A 14,387-nucleotide genomic window follows, 5' to 3' on the forward strand; every position below is an offset into this window, starting at 1 on the left:
TCGAAACCGAACCCTAAGGAATGCCCCCTTCCCGCCCCCACATACATACGCAGGCCTGAGCTCAGCCTCCCCGGGTGCCCTTAGCCTGCGCCGGTGCCAGCAGCATCGAGCTCCCTCGGGCCCCACCCCGCACCAGCTGCATCAGAAACTCGGCGGCTGCGTCCAGTGGCCTGGGTTTTCAGGCCCTTCTGGTGATTCTGCAGCAGTTTGAGAACGGCTGCTCTAATGGCCTGTCGTGGAAGCTGAACTACAGCCTTAACTAGCCCGTCAGTTAATCCCTGGTGTTCCAAAGATGCACTGATAACGGGTGTCTTATATCCCCGCGGGAGGTTCTCTGGGCTCGCACCAGCTGGGATTCAAGAGCCTTCTATGTTGATGGCAGCTCCCCCTCCAGCCCGTCCCCATGGTAGGCCCGCTTCATCTTCTTCCTGTTACTCTTAGAAATAAAAGTCAGTTATTTTACCAGCAAAAATGGATCTATTTGGGAATAGCAGAGAATTGCAATTCAGGACAGGAAAGGTATGGCAAAACCATAAACACAGTGAATGAAGGAGAGGAACGTTATCTCACGGAGAAGAAGGAAGAAGTTAGCCGGAGTTGTTTTGAAGGAAAGTGCATCAGAGAAAAGCCAGCGGTTTCAGGGTGAACTCAGCTTCTCACTGGCTGAGTTGCAGGGGTAGCCGACTTCTGTGGGAGATGCCCTGTATATGTCTCCGTCTTGGGGTCTGTAACTGTAACTGACGGCTCCTTCTGGTTGAAGATCCTCCTATTGGGGTCTGTGATTGACAGTGCTTCCTATAACTGATGTGGAGCACTTTGTGGCTCCCTTGCTCCTAGCCTCCTGACTCCACTTCAGTGAGGTTTTCCTTTATTTTCACACTCTCTTCCCAATTCTCCTTGTCCTCTTCAAGCCCACCCTGGAATTTGGCTCTGATTTCTGGAAATGGGTAGAAGTGGGGGACTGAAGTCAAGCAGACCCAGCAGCGGCCCACCCCATGGTGGCTCGGTGGGTGAGGAGTTAACATTTCCCTTGGGAAGGGGCTAGCATGCCCCCTCCATTTTCCTGAGCTCAACTCAGTCCCTGACAACAAGCCTCCTCCCCCCAAGACTCCTGTAATCAGGAAGGACTGTCCCACCCCAGTCCAAGGCCTGGGGTCAGAGAAAGCCTGTATAGAACTATGGCCACCACCAAGATCAGGGGAGGAGACCCCACCATGCAACCATCTGGCCGGAAGTCCCCCTTGCTCTGCAGAGTCCAGTGCTGAGTTCTGGGCAGCCCCAGCCCGGGTGGCCCTAATTAGCAGGAAACTTTGGCCACTCATTCCTCTGGGCCTTAGTTACTTCTGGTTGGTTACTTCAGGGCTGGGACCAGGAGGTGGGTGAGGGGCATGCACTCATGCACCATAGATGCAAACAAGCCCCCTTTTGATTTGGCACCTCAGGCACTAATCATGCCTCCCCCTCTCCTGGTGGCCTGAGATTCAGGTACTTCCTTGCTTCTAGTTTGCACATGATATGGCAGATCCCTGAGAGGCAGGAGCTTATATGAGTTGTAATTAAGTAATAATACAATCATAGTTCCTGTGCTCTGAGTACTAGTAGGTGCCAGGTGCCAGCACAGGAGAATGGCTCCGTTCATGACAGCTCTGTGGGGGGGGTAAGATTATCACCCCCGTTTTGCACATAAGGACACTGAAGCAGAGAAGTCAGGCACTGCTGGGCCTCCTAACCAGGATAAGGGGGAGCTGAGATTGCTTCCAGCTTTTCTCCCCAAGCTTGTGCTTTCTAGCATCCTCTCCCCATGCTAAACTCACAAAAGGTGCTCCTGTCCTGAGGAAGCTCACAGCCTTTCACCAGAACTGCTGACCATTCCTTCTCTAGAAAGAAACATGGGTTACTCTGTATTCTCCCAAATATGTTTGCGGGACCCCTGGAAGGTTAGCTTGACCCCCTGCCCCCATTTTGTGTCCTCCATCTTGAATAACTATGTCCCCTACATGATCCCCTGCCTCCATTTTGTGTCCTCCATCTTGAATAACCATGTCCCCTACATGACCCCCTGCCTCCATTTTTGTTCTGTGTCCTCCATCTTGAGTAAGAAGTTTCCTGCTCAAGCCACGCCCAGTTTCCAAAAGTATAAAAGCAAAAAGGGAGCTTCGTTCAGGGTCCCAGACCGAGTCCTGTGTTTTGACGGGCTTCTGGGACCCTAGTTCGAACTAGCAATGAAGACCTCTTTTGCTCTTACATCTCGTGACTGAGGCTGGTGACTGCGGCTCCACACAAGGGACTCAAGGAAATGGGGCACAACACGTTCAAGCTCAGCCGTTGAGATTGTCCTTAGGCTCAGCACCCCACTCAGCACTCCTGAACACGGCCCACATTGCTGCTGGCCTATCCTCTGAGGCTCCCGGACCCATCCCCCGGCCCTGCCGAGTTCCAGCTGTGATGTCCCCTGTCTATGCCACTGCCCCAGGAGCTCCTGCCAGGCCTGGGTCATGCCTCTTCTTGGCCCCCTAACGGCTTAGCTCAGGCTAAGATGCTGCTGCGTCCCAGATGGGTGTGAGGTTCTGGATAGTGAGGGATGCAGCCACCTCCTCACCGGGGCTGCCGCTTCCATGACGGCAGGGCGGTCTTACAAAGCTTGGATCCCTCCAGCGCCTATGCCCTACCAACAGCAGGTGCTCAGTAGGCACGGCCTGAGTTTAACTGGACTGAGGTGCTCAGCCACCTCAGTCCCTGGGTCCTACCCTCCTACTACTTTTTTTCACCTCCATTTTTTTCCTACCTCAATTAAAAGGTATTTGGCAAAAACACAGCATCATAGGGAAGCATGTTAGTGGCCAGTCATACCGCCCCAAGTCCTGCTGCCGGGGCAGTACATGTGCCTGGGCTCTCCCCGGTACTTTTCCGGCACTCTGACCTCCAGCCTGGCCAGGCCCCGGGCTTGCAGGGAGGAGCTGAGCTGGTGGGAATGAAAGCCGTGCCTGGCAAGCCTCCAGGCTCGGCTCCCTACCTCCCCAGCGGGGCATTTGCTCAAACCCCTGGGGGAAGCGGACAGAGGCCTGTTAACCGCTGCAGGGTGCCCCACTGCTGGGGTGCGTTCCTCACTACGCTCACTTCCTGCCGCTCAGGGGTGCTCCTCCTCCTGTCTCTGCCCGCCGGGCCTCCCCCAGGATGCAGCCTCCCTCTGTCCTTCTCCAGGCCCGGTGGAGCTGCTCTCTGTCAGCCTCACGGCCCCCCTCCCCGCCCCGTGGGCCGTGGCCTCATCACACTGTCTTGGGTCCTCTGAACGCCGATTGTGCCACCAGGCTGCCGACCGGGGTTTGCTGTTGTACTTGGATCAGCAGAGTTCCTGGCACAAAGTGTCCCAACAAATGTTCCTGGAATGAATGAGTGAGTGATGGTGAGGCGGAGGCCTGGCTTCGGTGACCTCGGGAGGGCTGCCCTCAGCCGCTCCGCGGCCTTCATGGTTTCCTCCGTGACTCTCCTTTCCCACCTCGTGTTTCCCCGTCAGCTCAGGTTCAGTTTCTGTTTCTTTTCTCCTCCTCCGCTGACAGAAATGAAAGTCAGGAGGCGCAGCCCAGGGTCCCTGGGGGAAGGGGCGGTGCGGGGCCTGGGGGGCGGGGCCAGGAGGAAGAGGCGGTGTGGACCTGGGGGGCGGGGCCCGGATGAGGAGGCGGTGCCTGAAGGAATGGGCGTTGCGGGCCTGGGGGACGGTGACGGAGGAGGAGGAGGCGGTGTGGGGAGTGGCTGGGGTTGGGGGGCGGTGCCCGGAGGAGGAGGCGGTGCGAGCCTTGGGGGGCGGTGCCCAGAGGAACAGGCGGTGGGACCTGGGGGCGCGGTGCCCGGAGGAGAGGACTGTGCCTGGACTCGAGTCCCAGAAACCACCCGGGTTAGGCATCACTGCCTGAAACTGGAAAGCGATGGGCAGAGTTGCCCCTGCCCAGCGACCCCTCTTTCAACCAGAGTGGGAGTCCAGAGTCTGGTGTCATTTGCCCCATTCTGGCTCCTGTGCTGGTGACGTAGATGCACTCCTCTCCGCTGGGCCGGAGTCCAGCAGCCCTGGCTTCACTTGGGAGTTCGGTAGAAACGCAGTATCTGGGGCTGCCCTAAGACCCCTGAATCAATCTGCGTTTTAAGAGGATTCCTTGGCAGTTAAAACCTGAGAAGGCTGGCTCCTGCAAAGCTCTTATTTATCAGGTCCTCAAGGGCACAGTCCAGCCTTTGCCTTCCTGTCTGCCTGGCCCAGCAGAGAGTCCTGCACCAAGGAGACAGATGCTGAAAAGCTGGTGGTTCTGAGCTGGTGGCCCTGAGCCTGGGCCTGGTGTACACGCGGCCCAATCTACCCTCACAGAGGAAGGTCTGGCCCTTACAGAGCCATTTTTCTGGGTGAGAGCCAGCCGTCTTTGTTGCATTAGCTCTTTGAAAATTTATTTTTCAGATGGGGAGGCCATTATTTGCCAACCACAGAAGGGTATCATCCCACAGCTGAGCCTTGATCCAGCAGCACAGCTGGCCTGCAGCTTCATGAGAGGCCACGGCCTCCACTCCACTCTTGGGACACCTAGTTAGTAGAAATGGTTTAACTGATCTCTCCTAATCTTTAATTTTAGGGGAAAATGGAAGTTCCTATGGCCAGGATCCTCAGCTGTCCCTAACTACCTGATGATGTAAGTGACCTGCTGCTAGGCTACTGCTTCCACACCCCTAAGGCAAGGAGGTATTATTGACTGAGTCACTGTATAATGAGCTCCGCCCAGTGCTCTAGCCAGAGGCAGAGATGGAGGTGGATTGCGGACCTGCAGACTGCGGGGTTTAAAGGTGATCCTAGTGCTTGACTTAGTGCCATGAAAATAAAGCCAGGTATAAACCCTTTCACCCCAAGAATGTTCTGCTGTCATTTCTTGGTCTCACTGAATCCACAATGAACTTGTCCAGGGGCTGAAACCCTCAGACGAGACAGGGAAGTACAGCATAGCTCAAAGAAGAAAATGAAATTAGCCACCATCCTCCAGTCTATGGTGTGTGAAGTTGTGTGGCGCGGGCCATGCTGCTCATGCTGTTTGACAAGGTCCAGGCACGAGAAGGAATCCTGAAAACAGGGAACCTCATAGATGGCCCCTGCTAATTTCCGCACTTATTTTTGCAGTTATGATGTTGGTGAGTGGGCTCATATATGGGAAATCTTATGTTCTTAAGATTTATTCATCTTTAGTAAATAACATAACCCAGAATATTGATCAAAGCAGCAATTCCGGAAACGAAAGTGTCTTATAGGACCAACTGTTCCAGGCATACTGCCATGAAGAAGTGCGGCAGAACAACCCAGGCCTCTCAAAACTAGATGCAGTTTGTTCCTCCTTTTGTAACAATTGAAACATGATTAACCAGGAGTTATGGGAAACTGGACCATAGAAAACCCCCATAGAAAAACCCATTTTCCTAAGAAATTTATATGAAACAGCAAAGTAATAAAGATTAATAGTCCCTACCACCCAGGGTCCCCCTTTAGATATTAGAAGACACCTCTAGTATTCCCCTTGAAAAAAGAAGTTATGAGCAAAATAGGAAGATTTATATTTATAAATATCCCATATGTAAAAGTTTATAATGAATTTATGACAAAATATTATTATATTAATGGTAGGGTAGTAAGAGCAGATTTAGTATCATTATATGAAAGATTAAAGAGGACTGCAAGACCCTGGTGCCTGTAGACACAGGAGGAAAGGTGTAAACATCTGAAATTGTGGAATGAATATTATCAAAGAATAAGGTGTTTTTATTGTATTTATAGGAATGTTGAGGAATGTTAAAACTTATAGGTGATAGGAGTACTATCCCTAGATTTTAGATGTAAGCCTCAACCCACATGTGTAAGATAGAATTTAATTAATAATATAGCATTACACTTAATGATCAAAAGACATATAGCTTGCATTTATATAGCCTGTTTAAACTTCATATAGCCTTTGACACATATCTTAAACTCTATAATTTTACACGCTTAAAGTAAAAATCAGCCCACACACTTAGCCACATGCTGTCTCACGCCATTTTCTGTTTAGCACTTAGCATGTAGCTTACATGAATTACTAATCACAATAGACTAGGGGAAAGTTAAAAATTAAATGTTAAACAGCTACTATTAGAATAAATGATATTTACTTAAGGGTAATAAGCTGAAATTATGTAATCTGACAGATAAAGAACTGTATTATTCATGATTAAAGAAAAATGTTTAACATTATGTAAACCTTAAAAAGATATAAAAATAAAGACCCTTCCGCTTGATGTCAGGAGATGTTACAACCTTAATTGGGTGTTTCGCCTTCTCACTCATCTCTGCACTTGCCGACGCTGTCCTTTCCTTCGTGACCCACACCTGGGCTGGAGCTTGACTCTGGCAGTTCTGTATTTTTTTTTAGGAAATGCTTTTCCTTATTATTTTCTTATGAAATCATATTCTTGAATTTCCTAATTAAATATTGATAATATTTGGGCAGGTGTGGAAACAACTTTTTTTCCTTCTTCAAGACTTAACAGACCAATGGAAGCTCACTGCTCAAGGGAAACAGTACAAATTAAAATCCATATCACTCAAGCTCAGTTCTCCTAGGGGGCTGGGCAACACAAGCACAGCCAACAGTGGGAAGCAGGTGGTATGACTGAATTCTCTGAGTGCCCAGCTAAGGGACACCATCCCAAGCAACCAAATTAAAGCCAAAGCATTGGGTAATCACCAGCATTCGTTTGTTCACTGAGATATCATTTATTAAGTGGCTGCTGTGTGCTAGGTGCATGCACGACTCTGGAAATACAGAAGAAGTATGGGGTGCTGACTTTCCCCCTCTGGGGTCTCATAATGTAATGGCGGTGGGGGAACACAAATCCATAGAGAATGATGGGGGCAATGGAGCCCAAAGACTGGAGAGCCACATCTTCATGGAGGTCAGAGAAGACCACCCAGTGGAGGTGACAGCCTTGTGTGCGTGTGAACTTGAGATCTGAACCCTGGTGCAGAGTGCAGTACAGCGATGATGGACAGACAGCAGCAGAAATGAGAAGCCACTTCCTGCACCATCTTCCTCATACTGCACACACATGAAGAAAAGCCCCAAAGCACTGTAGTTCCGCCACATGTATCCTCCTCTAACTAGAGAATTTACAGAGCGCACGCCGCGCCTGAGACAGCCGGTGGATCTTCTCCTTCAGGAAGTTCCTCTTGGCGGCCGTGCCACTCTGCTCCTGCAGCAGCCAGGAATAGTGTTCTTTTTCCTGTAGTATCTGCATCATGGCTTTCTGCAGGCAGTCACTATTCTCTTGGAGTATAAAATACTGAATTATGAATGGGATCTGGTTGGCAAGACGTTTGCTCGTTTCCTGGAAGAGGGGGTAAGAAGGGTGAGCTGGAGGGGTCTTGGCCCAAGGCCTGTGGTTACAGAGAGAAGCCCTGGGGTTCTTGGATGCATGAATGGTCCCTCTGCTCAGTCTTAGGTGCTGTCCACTCCTGCCTCAGTGGTCAGTATCAAACCACTGGAAGTTTCTATCTGGGTTTCCCAATGATTAGGTATTGCCTCTGGCACTCAGAACCTACCTGATGGCTAGCAGACCCATACGACATTCTGGACACCCCAGCCTTCCCAGGAATCCCTTCCCCCCTCCCTCACTCCCACTCCATCTCCCTAGAAAGACCACCTGGCCCCGAGACCCTGTGGCTCCCTCTGGGAGCAGATCAAGACCTGCTTTAATGCTCACCTCATTCTCTCTTCATCAGCATATCCAGTTCGCCTGAAGCTGGACCCTACATGGGGCAACTCTACTTTATATTCTGATTAAGTACCCTACCCTATCTATCCTATCCTATCCTATCCTACCCTACCCTACCCTACCCTACCCTATCCTATCCTATCTAGACCCTACATGGGGCAACTCTACTTTATATTCTGATTAACTATCCTATCCTATCCTATCCTATCCTATCCTATCCTATCCTATCCTGTCCTGTCCTGTCCTGTCCTGTCCTATCCTATCCTATCCTATCCTATCCTATCCTATCCTATCCTATCCTATCCTATCCTATCCTATCCTATCCTATCCTATCATCGTAGGGCTTCCATGCAGTTTAAAAGCTATCTTCCTTCTGTGTACCCTAATACTTTAGCCCATGGGCAGAGGGTTAGAAACCATGAAATTGACTGGGTTGCAAAATCTAGGAATTTTCATTCCTGTTTTCTGGAGCTGGTGAGTTTGAGGCCCTCCCAGGGCTGACAGCCTTCTGAACATCAAGGAAAGCTAATTATAACCAGGAAAGTTAGTGCTCCTGGTATCTTGCTGTATTTTGATAATAGTAATTTTTCAATTCATGCACAGCATAGAATATAAAGAATTTTGGAGTTGGAATTAATTTTGAGTACATGCTCTGCCACATTAAAAACCTCATTTGGGGCAAATTAATTAAAGGTGTCTTGATTGGGTTTCTGTGAAACTAGAGCTGAGATAATGTATGAGTCACTTATCACAGCAGAAGGGCTCAGTGCAGAGCAGATCCCCCTCCCTTCCTTGCTCAGCGAAGCAGCTCTCCGTCGGGGTACCCACTGTCCATGTGGCAGACCCCGCAGGGCCCTGGCCTGTGCACATACACACTCACCAGGAAATAGGCATCCAGGTGCACCCCGATTTCATTGATGGAGGAAACTGAGGAGGTATTATTTGAAACAGGCGATTTCAAATGATTCTGGGAAGGCTTTCCCACTGGGTTAAACACCTCCTCTCGGACTTTGTTCAGAACCACACTGTAAATCTGGTCCTGACAATAAACCAGCTGCTCCATCCTGAACTGAAGGCGGATCAGATTTTCCGCTGTTTCCGCTTGTTTTGTTTTTATGTCTTCAATCTTGCTCTGGTTGGAAAAAGAAACATGGTACTCCTTTTCTTTTTCTCATCTTGTGGTTTACACAACTTAGGAATGTTGAAACAAAATTAAAAAGAATTTAAGGTCAAAGAATGAGACCGTAAAAGGTGATTTGCAGAAGGAGCCAGTGTCCTCATCAGCCCTGCTCTGTGCTTCCACCCGGGGTGGGCCCTGCCTGCCCCGCTGCCCTTCCCTTCACGCCACCGTCTCCCTGCTTCCTCGGGGTGTGTTTCAGCACCTTGCTATATGCATCTTTCATCCTGCATTCGAGAATGACTCCAGAGCTAATGACAGAGGGGTAACGCTGCACAGCTTCGCTCCCAGAAATCCTGTGACTCCTGCCTCGCCCACATGGTCAGGGCATGCTGGGAACAGAGCGATGACACTGTGGGGAGGAGTCCCCTCCTGGCCTTTGAGTTTCAAACGGACTTCCATGCACTGTAGGCAGACACAATGGCTTGAAGGGGGGAGCCTGTGAGTTTCACAGGGGCTGGATTTTCCTCTTTTTTGGAGGGTATGTGGCAAACCCCTTTGCAGGATGGGGCCTGAGCAGCAACAGCCCATGTGTCACTTCCTAAGAGGAGTAGCACTGGAGTGACAAGACCTTGGCTCTGATGTGGCTCAGGAGGAGTGGGCTACAAATGGCAGAGAGGAGCATGTGGGCTGGTGGCCTGGGGAGCTCTGGGAGCCCCAGCCGGGCAGGCACAGGGTGCTGAGCCAGGAGCCATGCGAGGCTTCTTAGCTACGTCGGATGGCCCAGGAGTTGGCCCATGGTGGATGCTGAGTTTCCCTGGCCCCTGGGCTTGCAGCAGAACATTTCTGCGCCCCGGCAGGGCCGCGTGAGAGCCCAGGGGAAGCCACTCCTGCTGTCAAGAGCACGGAGCTCCAGGCAACTGCCCACTGAGGCCTAGGAAGGATGGTGGACATCTTGGAAACTGCTGGACTGGAGAAATGTCCATCAAGGACCAGGCATCCAGCCCATCCTACAGGCAGGCACCCCAGGACTCAGACACAGCCCCCACGGAAGTTGGAGAGGTCAGGAGGGAGATTTTGTTTTCACCAACTGGCAAGGGTGGCAAGAGGAGAAATTTGCTTGTATTATGGAAAAGCGGCAGCAATTCTTTGCCTTGCTCACCTGTGTGGCATGAGATTTGGACCCACCAGTGCCGGCAGAGGAGGATTTTTATCTAGAGCCCAGGTGGGAGTGGAACATACATTCCTCACTTTCCTCTACTGAGACATGGGTTGAGGGGAGGGTTTCTGGGTTGCTAAGTAGAAGCCTACCCAGCTGTGGCAATATTTTATAAACTTATAATCAAACTTATAAAGATTTTGGGGTATGATGAACAGGCAATACTACCCTTGTGACAGAAACAAGTTCAAAATGCCAACCAGTCACTAGGTACAGTCATATGCTCAGGGCGTCACCACCAAGCCTCTGGCGTGCCATGCTGCAGAAGATCATGCAGAAAAGACACCAAGGTCATGTACTTTGTTTCAATTCTCCCAGGATGTGCAGACCAACTCCCAAGCAGAGGCAACACAGCAGGTGCGCCTGGGGTCACCAACCCAGCAGACCTGTAATTATCACCCTGGCCAATATTTCCAGGCAGCAGTGAATATCCAACTTGTTTCAAAGGTTAGACACCAATAAAACAGGCAGGAGTACTGGGGACTGGCAAGCCAACTATGGGCACTCACCTGGGCTGTGTGATTGAGGTTGGAAAATTCACCAAAATTCTTTTTGGCTGTGTCAGTGAAACTTTGCCAGACAATTTCTAACAAAAGAAAGAACGAAACATCAGTCAAATGCAAGTGGGGATAAAATGGGTTAACGACACAGGGAGGATAAATCAGGATGCATTATCCCATTTGAGGGCTGAGCTCCCAGATCTACAGACCGAGAGAAAAGAAGGGGATGGAACCTGGCCGCAGGAGGACACGAAGTCCACCATCACTACCCGCTCCCAGCAGGTCCTATCAGTTCCTGGCCACCTGACCCTTCTTCACATAGCTTGGTAGAGGCTTACCAATGGTTAGGTAAAGCTAATGTGCACCCTCGCCTCCCACCCAGATGTGCAAAGACCCGCGGGCTGTGTTTGATTGCTCCAGTCTCTCCCTCCAAGGCACTGGGACCTGCGGAAGCTGCTGGGTGGCCATCTGAAGGGCACTCATGAGAGCTGCTCACCAACAGCCTTCTGGAGCACAAGGAGAGCGGGGTCTACCAGCTGTTCGATGTATTGCTGCACGATGGTCTGGAATGTCTTGTAGTTGACAAATCCGAGAAGCTCTTTGCCACGATACTGCTTTTCATATTTTGAAACTTCTTCATGAATAATATTTTTCACTGCAACATAAAACAAACCACCATGGTAAATTTTAATGATGCCACAGATATTTGAAAGATAGGAACTTTTTTTTTAAGTCTTGCTTACCCACTGTACCCTAAGGCAATGTTTCTAAACAGAATGTTTTCCATAATGAAAAGACTAACAATTCATGGTCTGATTTGGAGGAATTCTACCATGGAAGTGAACACACACACACACACACACACACACACACACACACACACACACACCCTACTGGCATCTGGGATGGATGGAGCAGAATGGAAGCTGGAACTCTGCCAGGCGAAGCACAGAGGTTCTTGCCAAATCACTGATTTCTTGCTCTTGGATTAGGGTGAAGAGAAGGGGAAATGGGTAAGTGGAATTATACAGCCCCAAAACAAAGAAGCTAGAAGAAAGTTGGAGGTGGTGGAATTGCCTTAATTGAACTGGTGAGGGCTTGCTCAGCTCTCTGCATGCTTTTATGCACCAGAAGTAGCTTCTGGTCTTGGTGAAAAGAGCACCACTTTTAGGGGGAGCCAGGACTCACCTTTTTGGGTGTTGGCTGTAAGTATGAGTACCCAGTTCTTAAACTCCTCTCTGATTTTGTTATATAAGCGGGTCTCTTTCTCCCTTACAACTTCTTCTCCTTCTGTTAACTTTTCGATGTCCTGATTAAACACCTTAATTTTCTGAAAGGGAGATAAAGCCATCAGTTGGTGCTGTAACCATATTAAAGGGCTGGTACTTGGGACAGCAGTGTGGGGTGGGGAGGGGCTGCATGGAGGGCAGATCACCCATCCAGGTGGGACTGATAAGGGTGCCTGGGCAGCAGGGGGCTCCTGCCACACCATTGGGAGCATGGCACCCCCTCAGGAGGTGCTGGGCCACGAGGAAGGATGCGGCCATCTGGAGAGATCTGGTGCATGTCACGTGGAGTCCCTTGATTGAAGTAATCCTTACCTCGATGAGAAAGAACATTTTCTCGGTGTCGCTGCTGGGGACATTGGCTCCGCACTGGCGCAACTCCTCTGTGGCCTTCTGGTGGCTCTCCTTTATTTGACTGTCTAACAGTGGGAGTGATTTCTGAACAAAGTAATGGCAAACAATGAAATGCTGCAGCTTGATGAAATTAGCTGACATTTCTTGGGTGTATGGACAGAATCCTATTTGAAAGCATTCAGCGGGATCTGGAATTTCTATCATCGTGTGAAGCTGGTTAAGGGAGACACCTGTTAAGGAGTCCATGACCAGCTTTGCAAGGAGTGGGTATGTACTACAGCTTGGACGATCAGGTGTCAAATCTTGCAGTTCCATTACACTCCTGGAGTGGGGAGGAATCGAGGTGGGGGGGCCAGTGTTTGCTTTTCTTTTGGTTTGGCCTTGATGCCTGGTATTTAGAGAACAGGTACGTTTGAATAGAATCTAAGCTTTCTTTAGTGAAATGTTCTGTTGGTGGTGATTTGAATGTCATAAACTGATCAGTGGTGCTTCAGGAGAGGCCTTGTCTTGAGTGTTGGTGTCAGGCTGGGAACAGTCGTAACCCATCAACGATGCTGACGACAATAAAGATGAGGAGAGGGAAGGTATGGGGCAGGGACTGAGCATTGTCTTTGGGCGAGGCACCATGCCAGGATCTCTGTGTCTCAGTTAAGCCCCACAGCTGCAGGACTAAGTACATGGCTTTATTGCTTCTTCTTTTTTTTTTTTTTTCCACAAGAGAGGAACCTAAGGCTCAGAGAGACAAATTGCTTGTTATCACCACTGAGCTTGTAAGTGGTAGAGTTCCAATTCAGACCCCATTCACCACTCCCACAGCCCCTGCAGGTGAACACTACAGGTAAAGGCACCTGAGTGACCAGCCACCCCAATTTCTGCTTTGGCGAACAGGTCACTGTAGCCAAAATGGCAGGATGAGTTCCACTGGGATTTTTGGGCAGTTTGTGGATCAGTATATCAAGGCCACAGGATGATAATGGTAAGTGACACCAAGATCTGGTTCTCACAGGCTCTTTTTTTGAGGAGATAGCTTGTATCTTTGGCAGAAATGTATTAAATTTTTTCCTGATATTTCAAATTATCATTATCATAATTGAGTCTTGATATAAAATTTTTTAAATAATTTAAAATAATTGCAAATTTTTAATTCAAATTTTAATGTAAAATATTTAAATGTCGAGAAACATGTTATCAAAACACAATGTCTTTTTGCAAAAAAAGATGTTTTTCTCAATTAGGGATATAACTTTCAGGGCCCTCTGCTGCAAACTAAGGGGCTTCTGCTAGAAGCAGTGCTCCTCAAAATGGGTTCCCTGGGTCACTCGGGAAGTTACAAGGGCAAATTCATGGGCCCCACCTAGACTTAACTGGCTCGGGAATCCGAGTTTAAACACACTTTCAGGTGACTCTTGTCTGGAACCTAGGCCCTGAGGTCATCTTTGCTCTGAGGGTAAACTTTCAGTCTTCTTGTGCTGTTCAACATCATGTGTCAAGGTTCAGGCAAGCACTACAAATATTCTGTTTCTCAAGAGGCATTGAGCCACAGTTCTCCTATCTTTAATGATATCATGAGAACCCTATCTGTGGTTGTCCATTTCTGAGAAGCAGTGAAAACTGAACATTTATTTCATACAAGTTGGATGTTCTGAAAAATGGTTTTTATACTATGAAGCTGTGAAATTGAATCAAACAAATCTCATTCAAAATGGATTTGGGAGGACAGAAGGGGGTGTACTTATGCCCCATCAACTCCTTGTCAACTGCCACCCCCAACAGGAAGAAGTGGTACCTTGCTGATTTTTCCAACAGGAAGAAACCTACTTTACTACCCCAGTGGTAGGAAGGAAGATTTTCTCCTGGCCCAGGAACAGCCCAGCCAATGAGAAATTGCCACCACTCAGCCAATGAGAAGCCACCAGCCACCCTGAACTCTCACTTTTCTCCAATGGACTTTCACTCAAATCAGCCCCTCTCCGCTTCCTCCTTTTTCTCCATAAGGCTACATTCCTTTCCTTTGTTCTGCAGACTGGCCTATGGTTTTGCTATAGCTTGCATGCTCTGAATTGCAATTCTGTCATTCCCAAATAAACCCATTTTAATGGTAAGAGAACTGGTGTTTTTTTTTCAAGGTAAAAAGGGGTTCA

The 14,387-nt window shown here is 49.2% G+C and overlaps 1 protein-coding gene and 1 long non-coding RNA gene across 6 annotated transcripts in view; one reads left to right on the top strand and one right to left on the bottom strand.

Annotated features, from left to right (window-relative positions):
* Positions 1–3,405: 3,405 nt before the first annotated feature.
* Positions 3,406–14,157, top strand: LOC118971754 (uncharacterized). Its single transcript, XR_005060403.2, has 4 exons — positions 3,406–3,519; positions 4,614–4,670; positions 13,135–13,222; positions 14,020–14,157. It is a non-coding gene; the product is annotated as an uncharacterized lncRNA (long non-coding RNA).
* MX2 (MX dynamin like GTPase 2) overlaps positions 6,749–14,387 on the bottom strand; it is a 32,499-nt gene continuing 24,860 nt past the window's right edge. For 4 of the 5 annotated variants that reach the window (XM_073231311.1, XM_037014830.2, XM_037014832.2 and 1 more), the window contains 6 exons: positions 12,208–12,330; positions 11,795–11,936; positions 11,103–11,261; positions 10,616–10,692; positions 8,651–8,902; positions 6,749–7,383 (listed from right to left, as the gene is read on the bottom strand). In XM_073231311.1, the coding sequence (XP_073087412.1) occupies positions 7,153–7,383; positions 8,651–8,902; positions 10,616–10,692; positions 11,103–11,261; positions 11,795–11,936; positions 12,208–12,330 (984 nt within the window). In that variant the 3' untranslated portion in view covers positions 6,749–7,152. The remainder of the gene's footprint in view (positions 7,384–8,650; positions 8,903–10,615; positions 10,693–11,102; positions 11,262–11,794; positions 11,937–12,207; positions 12,331–14,387) is intronic. The other variant, XM_073231313.1, reaches the window with a different exon arrangement.

The sequence above is a fragment of the Manis javanica genome, chromosome 3, assembly GCF_040802235.1.
Source record: "Manis javanica isolate MJ-LG chromosome 3, MJ_LKY, whole genome shotgun sequence".
Taxonomy (NCBI): Eukaryota; Metazoa; Chordata; class Mammalia; order Pholidota; family Manidae; genus Manis; species Manis javanica.